We start from the raw sequence: 17,946 nt of genomic DNA, 5'->3' as shown, positions 1-17,946 counted from the left end.
CAGCTCAACAATCTCTTTGCCTTTCTGCCTATAATGTACAATAGGATTTTAACATTTTAGTATTAAACTTAAACTTCCAATTGGCAAAATATTACAGTGCCTTGAAAAAGTATTCAGCCCCCACAATTATGTTCACATTTTACTCTCTCATTTTCTAAATATAGAAGATATTGAAGTTGGATTTTTGTTGAGCTAATCGATAAAATATTGTGCATCATGTCAAATCAAAAGAAAAATTCCAAAATGTCAACAATTTACTAAAAATTAAAAACCAAAATTGTGAGGCTGAAGAAGTATTCGCCCCCCTTTTTAATTACTACACTAACTTTTCACAGATCCAATACTTTATATTACCTTACCAACTCATGCAATTTGTTGATTTAGAAAATTGGAGAATCACTTGTTTTCAATGAATTCATACAGTTCTCTGTAAGGAACAATTGTATGGTAGATTTTCAACAGATCAAACCAAAACACAGACAAAAGATCATACAAGTCAAATCAGGGAAATTATATAAAGAAACACAGATCTGGAGACAAGTACAAGACTATCTCAGAGGCACGGAACACACCTCGGAACTCAGTACAGTCCATTGTGAAAAAGTGGAAAAAACAGGAAACCAGAGCCACACTGCCTAGGTCAGGGTGCCCCTCTAAACTTAGCTGCCAGAGAAGAATGGCACTTGTAAGAGAGGCCACTGTGACCCCAACAGTCACTCTGAGTAAGCTGCAGAAATCACCGGCTGCAACTAGAGATGACGTTCATGGTTTCACAAACTCTAAGGGTTTGTACAAAATGGGTATTTATGGAACAGTGGCAAGCAAGAAGCCCTAGCTGAAGAAAAAAACATATTCTTGCCCGTAAAGACTTTGCAAAGTGTTACTTAGAAGATAATGTAAAGATGTGGGGGAAGGTCTTGCGGTCGAATGAGACTGAAGAGGAACATTTTGGCCTCAACACAAAGCAGTATGTGGGGTGTAAATCTGATTTCTCAAAAGACTACTGGTTATAATAGTTGTGAGAAATGGGTCAACTACGTACTGATCGAAGAAGAATGAATATTTTTGAATTTCTAGTTTTTCATGCTTTGCAATTCTGCCTGTTATTTTTTTGGTGAGGGGAGCTGTACTAGGAAAAAAGGAGCACCCTGACCTAGGCAGTGTGGCTCTGGTTTCCTATTTTTTCCACTTTTTCACAATGAACTGCACTGAGCTCCAAGGTGTGATTCACAAATACAATACCTCGGTTAAATTGATCAAAAATCCTGGTTGTAATACTCATTTATGTGAGCAAAGTTTTAGGGGCTGAATACTTTTACAAGGCACTGTATACTAAAACAAAGGCAAAGATTTTATGTAAGATTATCAAGAAATGTAATCAGTGCCCCTCTAGTTATGGAAGAGTTACCAATAGAGCTGCCAAAACAGCTCTGTGTAGGTCAGAAGGCAGAACAACAGAAGCAGAAAGCAGAACCACAGAGGCCTAATGCTTGAAATAAAACTTTTTCTAAGACTATTCTCTGTGCACTTTTTCCCAATATACTCTCGGACTTTGTTTTTTTTAATATTTCAATCTCTAGATCTCGGATGTCTTCAGGCAAGCATTTCACTCCACTGCCCTCAACAAATTTTTCTCATTATTCATACCAAGTGAGAATATCAAAGCTGTCTTATTCCAGGGTGGATAATGCTCACAGACATGATGACAGTTGCAAAATATTTCAAGGTTCCTTCACTCTACCACGATCTTAGAAGTTTGTCTCTGTTTCCTGATGTACCAACTTCCTCATTCCTCGGTGCTACAAAGATGCATAATGGACAGAGTCCAAAGGAGGGTATGAGCAGGTTTTTAAAATGAATTACAGGAAAATCTGCAGGAGGATTTAGAGAAGGAATTCCACATTACATGCCATGTCGTATGAAGTGGGTGATCATCATCTTTCCATGACCATGATTATTCTTGGCAATTTTTTCTGCAGAGGTAGTTTGTCATTGCCTTCCTCTGGGCAGTGTCTTTACAAGATGGATGACCCCAGCCATTATGGTTTGTGATGTGCACCAGCTGCTCATATGACCATCTACCATCTACTCCCATGGCATCATGTGGCCCTGATCAGGGGCTGCACCTTGCCCAAGGGTGCTTTGCAGACTAGCGGAGGGAAGGAGCGTCCTACACCTCCTTTGGTAGGGATGTACTGTATCTCCACCCCGCCACCCAACAATGGATGGGTCGATCATGTGCATGGTTGACGAGGTGAAAGAATGCTGAACTTTGAGAACATTACAAAGCTGGAGGGGTGAAGTCATGCAAGAATTTATACAATCAAAAGGTTTAAATCAACACATTGTGGAACAGGTAGCTTGTGTTGTTTAGCAAGTTAGTGAGCGATGGGGATGTAAGGTGGCATGAGATATTGTACAGTGCCATAAGTCAAAATGTTTTAAGATTCATACAGCTTGGGTGGGTGGGGGGTCGGAGTCGGAGTTCAATTCTGGTGTCCAAGGTAAAAAAGTTTGTATGAGCTTCCCGTGTGTGTGTGTGTGTGTGTGTGTGTGTCCTCCCACAGTGCAAAGACGTACCAGTTAGCAGGTTAATTGTTGATTGTAACTTGTCCTGTCATTAGGCTAGGGTTAAGTAGGTGGGTTGCTGGGTGGTGTGGGTCATTAGTCCAGAAGATCCTGTTCCATGCTTTATCTCTAAAAGTATTTTTAAAAATTTAAAAACCTCTATTCAAATAGACACCAGTGGTATTCCAGAAATTCGAGAGTATCGGCGGGGGGGTGGGATGTGGAGGGTGCAGAAGCGAGTGACATTGCTATTATCAAGGAGGAGGTGTCTGGGAAGCTGACAGGTCTGAAATAAAGTCACCTTGACCAGATGGTCTACACCCAGGGTTCTGAAAGGTGTCTGAGGAGATTGTGGAGGCATTAGTAATGATTTTTGAAGAATCACTAGATTCTGAAATGGTTCCTGAGGACTGAAACTATTGCTGGAACTATTGATAGAGATGGATTGATAGATTCTTGATTGGTCAGGGCAGGAAGGTATACGGGGGGAAGGCAGAAGATTGAGGCTGAGAGGGAAAATGGATCGGCCATGATGAAGTGGCAGAGTAGACTCGATGAGCCAAATGGCCTAATTCTGCTCTGATATCTTATGGCATTGTAGACTGGAAATTTGCAAATGTCATTCCATTCTTTGAGAACGGAGGGAGGCAGAAGAAAGGAAATTGTGGGCCAGTTAGCCTGACTTCAATGTCTGGGAACACACACACACACACACACACACACACACACACACACACACACACTGTTAGAGCTTACAGGGAGATGATAAATCAACAATGATGGAATAGCAGAGCAGACTCAATGGGCCGAATGGCCTAATTCTCCTGTGTACTATGGTCCAAATATTAGTGGACAGGAACACTTAATTGTTATTTATGTAATGACTGCAAAAAGTAAATGAAATGATTCTTTCTTTAATTCATAGGCTCACAGGCAAACAGTGCAGCAATAATAACAAGTCCAGGAAAACTGCGGTGTCAAGCTATAATTCATATGGTTGGACAAACAGATCCAACTAAAATCAAAGCTACAGTTGGTGAAGTTCTGCAGCTATGTGAACAACAGAAATTCTCATCAGTTGCTTTCCCTGCCATTGGTACAGGTTGGTATTTCCCTTAATGTTTTTTATTCCCCACTCCTTTTGGAGTTTCCCTACACACTGAGAAGAGCCAAAATATTAATATCCAGTCCATGACAGAAACTATATAAGAAGAATTATGCAGTAAGATGTGGGAATGTAATTAGTGGATTATGATCGTGGGAAGGCAGTTGGTCTGAAAATGAGCTTGAGATGAAACAGGCAGCAATCGTAGTTTTGGATACTCCAGTTTAGATGAAAGTACATACCCTAGTGCTTACTTCCACAATGCATGCTACAACTGGAGAACTTGATTTGATAATTTGTGAGAGAGATGCTATAATGTTGCGATTACCAAAATCTGAAGAGAATGGCAAGGTAGGATCTTGATCCTGATGTAATCTCTACGTTTCCACAGTGGGATCGTCCACTTCTGCAGTGGTTGATTTCATACTGTCCATACTCCCTATTCTTATCCTTGTGCTAATCAGATTGAATTGTTACATTTTGACTTTGTTGGCGTGGGCTCATCTGACTGACTTGTGTGAGCTTCTCTTTGGATCTGACTCAGGGCTACAAGCAGTATACTTGTGCCTCAGATAACTTCCTTCGTCCTTTTGAAATCAGACTAGTTCAAACCTGTTTAGTTAGGCCCACCAAAAACCGGGCTCAGGCTATTTCAGGCATAGGTCATTCTTTCTACAAGCCTGCCTTTTTTAGATAATGTAATTAAAAGCTTCTTATTTGGAAAATGGTTTCAGGTTTAGCTCTTGTTGAGCCATCCCTAAACAGTTTACAAAATGGTGGCTGCAAGAACAGTCTCACAAAATGGCAGCCTTCATTACTTTGACCACATGGCAGGAACAAAAACATTTGCTTTGTCAACTTCTCTTGCCCTTAGCTTATTCCTGTTAGCTAATTCACAGATGTTAATTCTTTCTAGCCAACAGATTCCTGCAGGACACCTCTAGTTACAGATCTGAAGCCAGAATAAGTCCTGTTGACGACTATCCTCTGTCTTCTATAAGACAATAGGACATGGGAGGAGAATGAGGGCCACTTGGCTCTTTGGGTTTGCTCCACCATTAGGTCATGGCTGATTTATTATCCCTCTCAACCCCATTCTTCTTCCTTTTCATAACTTTTATCACCCTTACTAATCAAGAACCTATCAATTTCTGCTTTAAATATACCCAATGACTTGAGCTCCACAGCTGTCAGTGGAAATGAACTTCACAGATTCACCACCTAGCATATCCTTTCTTAGGTATGATGCCCAAAACTGTTTGAAATACTGGACTCCAGATGTGTTCTGGTGAATGCCTTGTACAGCCTCAGCATTGCATGCTTGCTTTTATAAAGAGTGACACAGTAGTGTAGCGGTTACCGCGAAGCTGCTACAGCTTGGGGTAATCCAGAGTTCAGAGTTCAATTCCGGCACTGTCTGTAAGGAGTTCTCCCTGTCAACCACGTGGATTTCCTACGGATGCTCCAGTTTCCTCGCACAGTCCATAATGTACCAGTTACTAGGTTAATTGGTCATTGTAAATTGTCCTATGATTAGGGTAGTGTTAAATAGCTGGGTTGCTGAGCAGTTCGCCTCATTGGGCTGGAAGGGCCTCTTCTGCACTGTATCTCTAAATATGGATACAATATTCTAGTTCCCTAGAAATGAATGCTAACATTGCATTTGCTTTCCTTACTACCAACTTAACTTGCAAATTAACCTTCAGGGAAACTCCTACATGAGGAATCCTACTGAATTTACTTCCCATTTAGAAAGTAGTCCACACCTTTTATGGGCATGTCAGTTTTGAATCCAAATGGACAGAACTTTATGAATCCCATGCATTTTAATCTCCTTTATGAGCCTACCATGAGGGACCTTACTAAACTGGAATATCCAGAGCTCTTCATCAATCACCTTCATCACCTTGAGAATCATAGTCAAGATCTGAAGACATGACTTGCCCCACACAAAGCCATGTTTACAATCCCTAATTAGGCATGGCTTTTGAAATGTTCAGAATCTTATCCTGAACCTTACACATGCATTCTTTTCGTTGTTGACCAAATTGAACAGCTCTCTTACCTGAGATTCCCTTAGTTTACCGTTCTTTTCCTTTCTTCTCCCTGTGATCACATGGGCTTCTTTTGGGTTCTCCGTTTCCTCCCAAGCAGTCAAGGACCTACAGGTTAGGATTAATAGCTGCGGGCTCACTGTGTTGGTGTTGGAAGCATAGTGCCACTTGCGGGCTGTCCCAGCACATCTTCGGACTGTGTTGGTAGTTGAAACATACAATGCATTTTTTCAAAAGATATTGAGCCCCTGGTTAATAAGAAGAGGAGATGCACAGAACGTATAGGCAGTAAAGATGAAATGAGGTACTTGAGAATGACAAATGCAAAATCACACTTAAGAGGGAGATCAGGGCTAAAAGAGAGCATAAAGTTGCTCTGGTAAACAAATTGAAGAAGAATTCCTAGGGTTTCTTCAGTTATATGTAAAACTGAACAGTGTTGTAAAAGCAAGCCTGAAGGCTTTGTGTGTCTGTGTAAGGAGCATTCGTAACAAGATGGATGAATTTAAAGTACAGATAGTTATTAATGAATATGATATAGTTGGGATCACAGAGACATGGCTCCAGGGTGACCAAGGATGAGATCTCAACATTCAGGGATATTCAATATTCAGGAGGGATAGACATGAAAGAAAAGGAGGTGGAGTAGCATTGCTGGTTAGAGAGGAGATTAACGCAATAGAAAGGAAGGACATTAGCCAGGGGAATGTGGAATCGATATGGGTAGAGCTGCATAACACTAAGGGGCAGAAAACGCTGGTGGGAGTTGTGTACAGGCCACCTAACAGTAGTAGTGAGGTTGGGGATGGCATCAAACAGGAAATTAGAAATGCGTGCAATAAAGGAACAGCAGTTATAATGGGTGACTTCAAACGACATATAGATTGGGTGAACCAAATTGGTAAGGGTGCTGAGGAAGAGGATTTCTCGGAATGTATGCGGGATGGTTTTCTGAACCAACATGTCGAGGAACCAACTAGAGAGCAGGCCATTCTAGACTGGGTATTGAGCAATGAGGAAGGGTTAATTAGCAATCTTGTTGTGAGAGGCCCCTTGGGTAAGAGTGACCATAATATGGTGGAATTCTTCATTAAGATGGAGAGTGACATAGCTAATTCGGAAACAAAGGTTCTGAACTTAAAGAAGGGTAACTTTGAAGGTAGGAGACGTGAATTAGCTAAGATAGACTGGCAAATAACACTTAAAGGGTTGATGGTGGATATGTAATGGCAAGCATTTGAAGATCGCATGGATGAACTACAACAATTGTTCATCCCAGTTTGGCGAAAGAATAAACCAGGGAAGCTAGTGCACCCATGGCTGACAAGGGAAATTAGGGATAGTATCAATTCCAAAGAAGAAACATACAAATTAGCCAGAAAAAGCAGTACACCTGAGGACTGGGAGAAATACAGAGTCGAGCAAAGGAGGACAAAGGGGTTAATTAGGAAAAGGAAAAAAGATTATGAGAGAAAACTGGCAAGGAATATACAAACTGACTGTAAAAGCTTTTATAGATATGTGAAAAGAAAAAGACTGGTTAAGCCAAATGTAGGTCCCTTACAGTCAGAAACAGGTGAATTGATCATGGGGAACAAGGACATGGCAGACCAATTGAATAACTACTTTGGTTCTGCCTTCACTAAGGAGGACATAAACAATCACCCAGAAATAGTAGATGACCGAGGGTCTAGCGAGATGGAGGAACTGAGGGAAATACATGTTAGTAGGGAAGTGGTGTTAGGTAAATTGAAGGGATTGAAGGCAGATAAATCCCCAGGGCCAGATGGTCTGCATCCCAGAGTGCTTGAGGAAGTAGTCCAAGAAATAGTGGATGCATTAGTGATAATTTTTCAAAACTCTTTAGATTCTGGACTAGTTCCTGAGGATTGGAGATGAGGAAAAACTTCTTCACACAGAGAGTGGTGAATCTGTGGAATTCTCTGCCATAGGAAACAGTTGAGGCCAGTTCATTGGCTATATTTAAGAGGGAGTTAGATATGGCCCTTGTGGCTAAAGGGATCAGGGGGTATGGAGAGAAGGCAGGTACAGGGTTCTGAGTTGGATGATCAGCCATGATGATACTGAATGGTGGTGCAGGCTTGAAGGGCTGAATGGCCTACTCCTGCACCTATTTTCTATGTTTCTATATGAAAAACAAAAGGATAGCAAGGGACAAAATTGATGCTCTTCAAGATCAGCATGGTTATCTATGCTTGTAGCCAATGAGATGGGGAAGATCTTAAATGGATTATTTGCATCTGTATTTACTCAGATGGGCCCAGAGTTTATAGAATTAAGGCAAAACAGCAATGAGCTCATGGACTGTATACAGATTTCAGAAGAGGAGGTGCTTATTGTCTTGAGGAAAATTAGGGTGGATAAAACCCCAGGAGCTGATAAGGTGTTCCCTCAGACCTTGTGCAGAAACTGCAGGGGCCCTAACAAAGCAATTTAAAAATTCCATAGCTATGGGTGATGTGTTGGAAAATTGGAGGATAGAAAATGTTGTTCCACTGTTTAAGAAAGGCTCCAAGAATCAGCCAGGAAATTATAGGCTGGTGAACCTGACATCAGCAGTGGGAAATTTATTGGAAAGTATTCAAAGAGACCGGATGTATAAGTATTTGGATAGACTGGGACTGACTGAGGATAGTCAACATGGTTTTGTGCATTGTAAGTTGTGTCTAATCTACCTTACAGTTTTTCAAGGAAGTTACCAGGAAAGTTCGGAGAGGTAATGTTGCAGCTATATAGGACCCCGGTCAGACCCCGCTTGGAGTACTATGCTCAGTTCTGGTTGCCTCACTATAGGAAGGACATAGAAACCATAGAAAAGATGCAGAGGAGATTTACAAGGATGTTGCCTGGATTGGGAAGCATGCCTTATGAGAAGAGGTTGAGTGAACTCGGCCTTTTCTCCTTGGAGCGACAGAGGATGAGAGGTGACCTGATAGAGGTGTACAAGATAATGAGAGGCATTGATTGTGTGGATAGTCAGAGGCTTTTCCCCAGGGCTGAATTGGCTAGCACGAGAAGGCATAGTTTTAAGCTGCTTGGAAGTAGGTACAGAGGAGATATTGGGGATAAGTTTTTTTACGCAGAGTGGTGAGTGCATGGAATGGGCTGCTGGCGGCGGTGGTGGAGGCAAAAACAATAGAGTCTTTGAAGAGACTCCTGGATGGCTACAGGGAGCTTAGAAAAATAGAGGTCTATGGGTAAACCCTGGGTAAGGTAAGGACATGTTCAGTACAGCTTTGTGGGCCATAGGGCCTGTATTGTGCTGTATGCTTTCTATGTTTCTAAAGTTGATGCTGTCTGCAAGTCCTTTGAGAAGGTCCCACATAGGAGATGAATAAAGCAGGTTCAGTCACCTGGTATTCAGAATGAGGTAGTAAATAAGATTCGACAATAGCTTCATGAGGGGAAAACCAAAGAGTGGTAGTAGATAGTTACCTCTCTGACTGGAGGCCTTTGACTAGTAGTATGCCACAGGGATCAGTGCTGAGTCTGTTTTTTGTCATCTATATTAACAATCTGGGTGATAATGTAAACTAATTTGTGGATGACACCAAGACTGGAGGCGTGGGATGGTGAGCAAGGCTATCAAAACTTGCAGTGTGAAAAATGGGCTGAAAATGGCATATTGAATTTAATGCAGACAAGTGTGAGGTATTGCACTTTGGCAAGACAAAGCAGGGTAAGTCTTGCATGGTGAGCAGTAGGTACCGAGGTGTGTGGTAGAACAAAGGGATCTGGGAACACAGATCCATAATTTTTTGAAAGTGGACTCAGAAGTAAAGAGGGTTGTAAAGAAAGCTTTTGGCACATGGACCTTCATAAAGTACTGAGTGCAGGAGTTGGGATGTTATGTTCCAGATGTCCTAATCTGGAGTATTGTGTGCTGTTTTGGTCACCTATCTCCAGGAAAGATAACAGAGAAAATTTACAAGGACATTACTGGGAATTGAGAACCTGAATTATAGGGAAAGGTTGAATAGATTAGGATTTTATTCCTTGGAACATAGAAGATTGAGAGGAGATTTGATAAAGGTATACAAATTATGAAGTGTATCAATGGGGTTTTGCACTGAGGTTGGGTGAGACTTAAACCAGAGGTCATGGGTTAAAGGTGAAATATTTAAGGGGAACCTTGAGGGGGGGGATCCTTTTCACTGAGGTTGCTAAGAGTGCACGACGAGCTGCCTGTGGAAGTGATGGTTCTGAGTTTGATTTCAACATTTAACAGAAGTTTGGATATGTATATGGATGGGGGGGGGGGTATGAAGGGTTATTGTCCAGGGGCAGGTCGATGGGAGTAGGCAGATTAATAATTTAACATGGGCTAGCTGGACCAAAAGATCTTTCTGTGCCGTAGTTGTCTATGTGAGGGTTCCTAAGTGATAATCATTCAGGCAGCTGAAGATATTAATGTAATAAAGTATGAAATTAACCTTTAATCTTAACTGTTATCATCCTTACATTTGAAATATTTAATAATTTAAGAAAATGGTTAAAATAGAAAATAAAAGAAACATAGAAGAAAAATAATGCAGAAAAAGTAACCTACTTCAGATTAGTATGTGTGAATGTAATATAAAATGTGTTAGTTTCATTGGCCATGAACCGATAAGGTTTTAATTTTAAGAAATTATAGAGCAGGATTCTTTGCTGCCAATCAAATGATTTGCCAAGAAACCAAGAAATGGGTTGCCATAATCAGATGAACAGAGAAACTTCCCTGCCTATGCCTCTGTTAATCACGGCCTCAATATCTCTTGAAAACCAAGGTTTCCTGAAGCTGTTATCTTTACCATTTATTCTGACAGGCACATACAAGTTTTGTACTCTCAAAATTCCACTTTTGAAGGCCTCCCACTTACCAAGTACACCTTTGCCAGAAAGCGGTCTGTCCCAATCCACACTTGCTAGATCGTTCATGATGCCATCAGTATTGGCCTTTATCCAATTTAGAATCTCAACCCATGGACCAGACCTATCTTTTTTCTATATTTACTTTGAAACTAATGCCATTGTCTTCATTAGATGCAAAGTGTTCCCCTACACAAACTTCTGACCTATCTCGTTCCCTAATAGCAGATCAAGTATTGCACACTCTCTTGTTGAGACTTTTATGTACTTGTTAAGGAAACATCCCTGAACACATTTGACAAACTCTATCCCATCTAGTCCGGTTAAAATAAGGGAGTCCCAGTTAATATGTATAAAGTTAAAATCACCTACTATAACAACCTGAGATCTCTCTACAAATTTGTTCCTCTAAATCCCTGGACTGTTGGGTGGTCTCCAGTATAGCCCCATTAACATGATCAGGCCTTTCTTATTCCTCAGTTCCACCCACAACACCTCACTAGATGGGTTCTCCAGTCTTAAAAAGACAAATGGCCTGTTCTCTACAGTTTCTGTGCTTCTGCCTGGCACTTGGGGTTAATCGTGGCTAGTAAACGAAATCACATGTGTAAATTTAAAATGTTTCTATGCCAATCACCAGGACAAGGAAATGCCAACCCCTCCCATGTTGCTGATGCAATGATTGATTCAGTTGTGGAATTTATAAAGAAGAAACCTTCAGCTTCTTTGCAGAAGATTCGCATCGTAATTTTTCAACCTCAAATGTTAAGTGAATTTCACAACAGGATGAAAGTGCGTGAAGGATCTAATATTCCAGTTAATGAATCTTTCATAAAAAGAATATCAAGTAAGTGTCAGACATTTTAAAAAGAAGAATATATTTTGTACTGGAATGAGTAATGGGATAAATGCTTTTAAAATAGAAAAATAGGATTTATTACATAAACTAAAACTCAAGAAAATAAAACAGGTTTGCATCATGAATTTTAAAAGGATGTTGAGATACAAAAGACCTTCAGTGATTCAAGATTCAGAGTACATTTATCATCAAAGTATGTATGTAGTATACAACACTGAGATTAGTCTTCAGACAGCCATGAAACAAAGTAAACCCATTCAAAGAAAAAGATCAAACCCCCAACATGCGGGGGGGCGGGGGGGAACAAACCACTCAAACAGCAAAAAAACTAGTGAAAAACACAGAATGTAAATCATCAAACGACAGAGTCATCGAAACAGTCCAGGAATATTCAGTTTAGTTCAGTTCAGTGATGTACTATATATAAGATATTGTCAGAGGCATAGTGAAATCTAGTGTATTACCTGTATTAAAAGTACAGAGAATTATGGACTAGTCCGTTTAATATTAAATGTAGGTAAAATAATGGATTCCTGTTAAGAGAGGTTAATGGACAAAACTTTAGAAACAGGAATTCTCAATGTAGAGTTCAGAAGTAAAATCTTGCTTAAAAGGGTAAACAAGGCAAGAACAGTAGTTATATAGTAGATATATTTTGTCTAAATTTTTAGAACCCTTTGATAAGGTGCTGCTAGAATGCCTAGTGCCCAAGGTCAAGCAATGTAGATTCAGGGATTAAGGAAAATAAAAATTTTCTGTCTGGTGTCACAAGGGAAAGCAAATAGTGGGTGTAATGGGCATTTCTTCAAAGCCAAGAAGATGGCTTGTGACATTTCCTAAAGGCAGTATTGCGATAATTACTGCTTAGAGTTTACATTTGACGTTTCAGGCCAAAACCCTCATCAGGACTGGAGAAAATAAGATGAGAAGTCAGAGTAAGAAGGTGGGGGAAGGGGAGGAGGGGTGAAGCAAAGAGCTGGGAAGTCAATTGGTGAAAGAGATAAGGGGCTGGACAAGGGGGAATCTGATAGGAGAGGACAGAAGGCCATGGAAGAAAGGAAAGGGGTGGGAGCACCAGAGGGAGGTGATAGGCTGGTAAGGAGATAAGGTGAGAGAGGGAAATGGGAATGATGAAGGGGAGGGTGCATGACTAGAAATTCGAGAAATCAATGTTCATGCCATCAGGTTGGAGGCTAACCGGACGGAATATAAGGTGTTGCTCCTCCAAACTGAGAGTGACCTCAAGGCAGCAGCAGAGGAGGCCATGGACTGACATATGGGACTAGGAAGTGGAATTAAAATGGGTGACCACTGGGAAATCCTGTGCTTTTTCTTGCAGATGGAGTGTAGGTGTTCAGCGAGGCAGTCTCGCAACCTACGTCAGATTTCACCGATATACAGTGCCACACTGGGAGCACTGGATACAGTAGATGACCATAACAGACTAACAGATTCCTTGATTTAAAGTTACCAAGTGTTTTGACGGAGTGAACATAGAGAGATTTCATCCAAGATGAGTGTAGATGTTACAATGATTTTCAATTTCTATTCTGTGTCTCTGCATGCAGTGCTTTTATGTAATTTTGTGAATCTTTTTCTGCTAATATCAGATGTAATTACAGCAGTCACATCAGTGTTTATTGGGGAACAGAAGAAAGAAAATGCAGCCTCCTTCATTGAAGAAAATATTCAATTCAAAGATGGGATAGAGACAGCTCATTTTGAGATCTGTGGAAACAATGAGCAAACTATTGAAAGTACTATATCCTTCATAAAAAGTATGGTTTCAAAAGATCAGAGTGAAGAAGTTATTGAAAATGATTTCTTATTTAAATTCTCTGAAAAAGAATGTGAACAATTACATCAGCTTCAGAAAAGTCTTCAAATCTCTTTGGAACTACAACGCAACCAATCTGGAGCTCAGATAAAAATCTGTGGTATCACAGAGGATGTTCTGAAAGCCTTTACAAAAATTCAGGTGATGATTGACTACATCAGAAACAATGAACTTGAAAAAAGAGATGAGGAACTTGTCAAAAATTTGGTTGAATGGCGGTTTCAAGTTAACGGTCAATTCATAGCATTTGACAGTGCTACAAACCTGATACTGGAAAAGGCGTTCACTGAACAAAAGGCTGAAATTGCTTTCATATTTTGCAATCAGCTATATGTTGTAGATATGAACAAGTGTACTGCAAGGGTCAATAGACGTGAGATGAGTTTGAAAAGGATTTCGAAAGTTGAAGGTAAATTTTTAATTGTATTTAATTTGGACGTTTCTTTTCATTCATACTCATAGAGTGCCCAGCTGAGAATGAGACATGTTGGCCCATCTATTTTGTAACAAATTGTTACTCTGCCAAATCCCATCACCTATATCTCGACTGTAGCCCTCCATACTCCTCCCATCCATGTACTTTTCCAAAGTTCAAAGTAACTTTCATTATCAGAATACAAATGTCATCACATCCAACCCTGAGATTCTTTTATTCCTGCGGGCATACTCAGCAAACCTGTAGAACAGTGACTGTAACAGAATCAATGAAAGATCAACCAGAGTGCAGAAGACAACAAACTGCAGATGCAAATATAAATAATTAGCAACAAATAACGAGAACTTAAAATAACATCTCCTTAAAGTGAGGTCATTGGTTGTGGGAACATCTCATTGGATGGGCCAGTGAGTGTAGTTATTCCCTTTTGTTCAAGAGCCTGATGGCTGAGGGGTACTCAGAGAGTGGTAGCAGTGTGGAATAAGCTTCCAGCAGAAGTGGTAGAGGCAGGTTCGATATTGTCATTCAAAGTAAAATTGGATAGTTATATGGACAGGAAAAGAATGGAGGGTTATGGGCTGAGTGCAGGTCTGTGGGACTAGGTGAGAGTAAGCAATTGGCATGGACTAGAAGGACCAAGATGGCCTGTTTCTGTGCTGTAATTGTTATATGGTTATATGGGTAGTAACTGTTCTTGAACCTGGTGGTGCGAGTCCTGAGCTCTTGTACCTTCTTCCTGATGGCAGTAGTGTGAAAAGAGCATGGCTTTGGCGGTGAGGATCTCTGATAGATTCTGCTTTCCTACGACAGCGTTTCATGTCGTATTCTTAATTGTTGCAATAAAATCTACATCCACCACTTCCACTAGCAGCTTATTCCATGCTCACATTGCCTTTGAGTGAAGAGGTTTCCCTTAAATAGTTCAACTTTCGCCCTTAACCTATTACCTCTAACCTAGCCTCACCCAACCCGTGTTAAAAGCCTGCCAGAGTTTACCCTATCTATCCTCCTCATTATGTGGCAGGGAGGAGATAGGTCTCTACCAAAGAAGGTGTTAGACACTCCTTCCCTCCACCACCCTGCAACTCACCCTGAGGCAAGGTGTAGCACATGCTTAGCTCCCCTCCCCCCAATCAGGGTCATGTGAAGCCATGTGAGCAGGTGGTGGATGGTCGTAGAGCCCCTGATGCATATCACGTCCTGGATTTGCAACCACAGACGCCAGACAATCTCAGAAGAACATTGAAAATGGCTGGGGTCAGTCATCTTGTAAAGACACTGCCCCGAAGAAGGCAATGGCAAACCACTTCTGTAGGGAAAAAATTGCCAAGAACAGTTATGATTATGAAAAGTCCATGATCACCTACGTCATACAACAAGGCACATAGGTGACAAACTTGATATGAATCCCTACCATCCATGTACCGATCCAAACTTCTCTTAAACGTTGAAAAATCAAGCTTGCACACATCGCTTGTGCTGGTAGCTCATTCCACACACTCACGACCCTCTGACTGAAGAAGTTTCTCCTCATGTTCCCCTTAAACTTTTCACCTTTCACCCTTAACCCATGACCTGTGGTTATAGTCCCACCCAACCTCAGTAGAAAAAGCCTGCTTGCATTCACCCTATTTATACCTCTCATAATTATGTTGAGCTCTTTCAAATCTCCTCTCAGTCTTCTACATTCTAAGGAATATAGTCCTAACCTATTCAATCTTTCCTCCATACCCAGAAACACCCTTATATATTTTCTCTGTATTCTTTCAACCCTGTTTACATCTTTCCTGTTGGTAGGTGATCAAAACTGCACACAGTACTCCAAATTTGACCTCACCAGTGTCTTGTGCAACTTCAGCATAACATCCCAACTCCTGTACTCAATGCTCAGAAAAAAATCAGCCGAAGAAATATTAATGGGAGCTAAGGAGATGGCAGATGAACTAAATGAGTATCTTGCATCGGTCTTCGCTGTGGAGACACCAGCAGTGTGCCAAGTACTGAAGGGTGCGAAGGAAGAAAGTAAGTGGAGGGGAAAGGGAGAAGGTGCTCAATATGCTGAAAGACCTAAGGGTACACAAGTCACCCAGACCAGATGAACTGCACCCTAGTGTTCTGAAAGAGGTTGCGGTAGAGATTGTGGAGGCATTAGTAATGATCTTTCAAGAATCACTGGACTCTGGCGTGATTCCAGAGGACTGGAAAAATGCTCTTTAAGAAAGGAAGGAGGCATCATATGGGAAATTATAGACCAGATAGCCTGACCTCAGTGTTTGAGAAGATGTTGGAGTCAATTGTTATGGATGAGGTTATGGAGTACTTGGTGACACAGAACAAGATAGGACAAAGTTGGCATGGTTTCCTTAAGGAAAAATCTGCCTGACAAACCTGTTGGAATTGTTCGAGGATATTACAAGTAGGATAGATAAAGGGGATGCAGTAGATGTATATTTGGACTTCCAGAAGGCTTTTGACAAGGTGCCACACATGAGGCTGCTTACCAAGTTAACAGCCCGTACTATTACTGGGAAGTCACTAGCATAGTTGGAGAAATGGCTGATTGATAGGAGGCAGCGAGTGGGAATAAAAGGATCTTTTTCTGGTTGGCTGCCAGTGACAAGTGGTGTTCTGCAGGGATTGATGTTGGGACTGCTTTTTTATGCTGTATATCAATGATATAGTGATGGAATAGATGGCTTTGATGCCAAGTTTGCAGATGATACAAAGATTGGTGGAGGGGCAGGTAGAGTTGAGGAAACAGTAACGTTGCAGAAGGACTTGGATTTGGAGAATAGGCAGGAAAGTGGCAAATGAAATACAATATTGGAAAATGCATGGTCATGTACTTTTGTAGAAGAAATAAATGTGCAGACTATTTTCTAAATGGGGAGAAAATCCAGAGCTAGAAAGGGACTTGGGAGTCCTTTTGCCGAACACCCTAAAGGTAAACTTGCAGGTTGAGTCAGTGGTGAGGAAGGCAAATGCAATGTTAGCATTCATTTCAAGAGGTCTGGAATACAAGAGCGGGGATGTAATGCTGATGAGGCCTCACATTGAGTATTGTGAACAATTTTGGGCTCCTTATCTTAGAAAAGATGTGTTGGCATTGAAGACGGTCCAGAGTAGGTTCATAAGAATGATCCTGGGAATAAAAGGATTATCATATGAGGAACATTTGATGGCTCTGGACCTAGACTCACTGGAATTTAGAAGGGTGATGGGGGGATCTCATTGAAACCTTTCAAATGTTGAAAGGCCTAGACATAATAGAGGTGGAAAGGATGTTTCCATTGGTGGGGGAGTCTAGGACAAGAGGGCATTACCTCAGGATAGAGAGGCATCCATTTAAAACAGAGATACAGAGGGTGGTGAATTTGCGGCAATTCTTACACAGGCAGCTGTGGAGACCAGGTCATTGAATATACTTAAGGCAGAAATTGATAGGTCTCCTGATTGGCCATGGCATCAAAGGTTATGGGGAGGAAGTCAGAGAGTGGGGCTAAGGAGGGGGAGAAAAGGATCAGCCATGATTGAATGGTGGAGCAGACTCAATTTTCCAGATGGTCTAATTCTGCTCCGATGTTTCATGGTCTAATGCTCTGATTTATGAAAGCCAATATGCCCAAAGCTCTCTTTCCAACTCTACCAACCTGTGATGCAGTTTCTGTATTCCCAGATCCATTTTTTCTACCGCCCTCCCCATTCTTCTCACCATTCATTGGTTTGCCCTGCCAAATGCAACACATTTGTCTGGATTAAATCCCACCTGCCATTCTTCCAGCTGTTCTGAATCATGTGCAAGAAATCATGCATCAGTCATGTCCGTATTTTTCCTCTGTCTCTGGATGTTGCCCTGTTTATTTCAATGGAATTAACTTCAGGTATAATTATGGCATTTTTAACAATACAGTACTCATGTGGGGTAACTTTTAGTGACAGTTCCTGAACTGAGAAATATTTTGTGCAGATTGTTATACCTGGTGAGTTTTACAAGGAGTGATGACTCAAAAAGGCAGCATCCATCGTTACGGACCCCCATCACCCAGGACATGCCCTCTTCTTGCTGCTACCATCAGGGAAGAGGTACAGAAGCCTGAAGGCACACACTCAATGATTCAGGAACAGCTTCTTCCTCTCTGCTATCTGATTTCTGAATGGACATTTAACCCATGAACACTACCTCACTATTTATTTCCTCTTTTTGCACAAATTTAA

General features: G+C 41.1%; 1 protein-coding gene across 1 annotated transcript in view; it reads left to right on the top strand.

Moving 5' to 3' along the window:
• LOC134348677 (protein mono-ADP-ribosyltransferase PARP14-like) overlaps window positions 1-17,946 on the top strand; it is a 98,732-nt gene that overhangs the window by 68,424 nt on the left and 12,362 nt on the right. Inside the window, 3 exon segments of the mRNA XM_063052449.1 lie at window positions 3,494-3,670; window positions 11,240-11,446; window positions 13,069-13,704. Coding sequence (XP_062908519.1) covers window positions 3,494-3,670; window positions 11,240-11,446; window positions 13,069-13,704 — 1,020 coding nt within the window.

Source organism: Mobula hypostoma, chromosome 6 (genome assembly GCF_963921235.1).
Source record: "Mobula hypostoma chromosome 6, sMobHyp1.1, whole genome shotgun sequence".
NCBI lineage: Eukaryota > Metazoa > Chordata > Chondrichthyes > Myliobatiformes > Myliobatidae > Mobula > Mobula hypostoma.
This window is presented reverse-complemented; position numbering and strand designations above follow the sequence as displayed.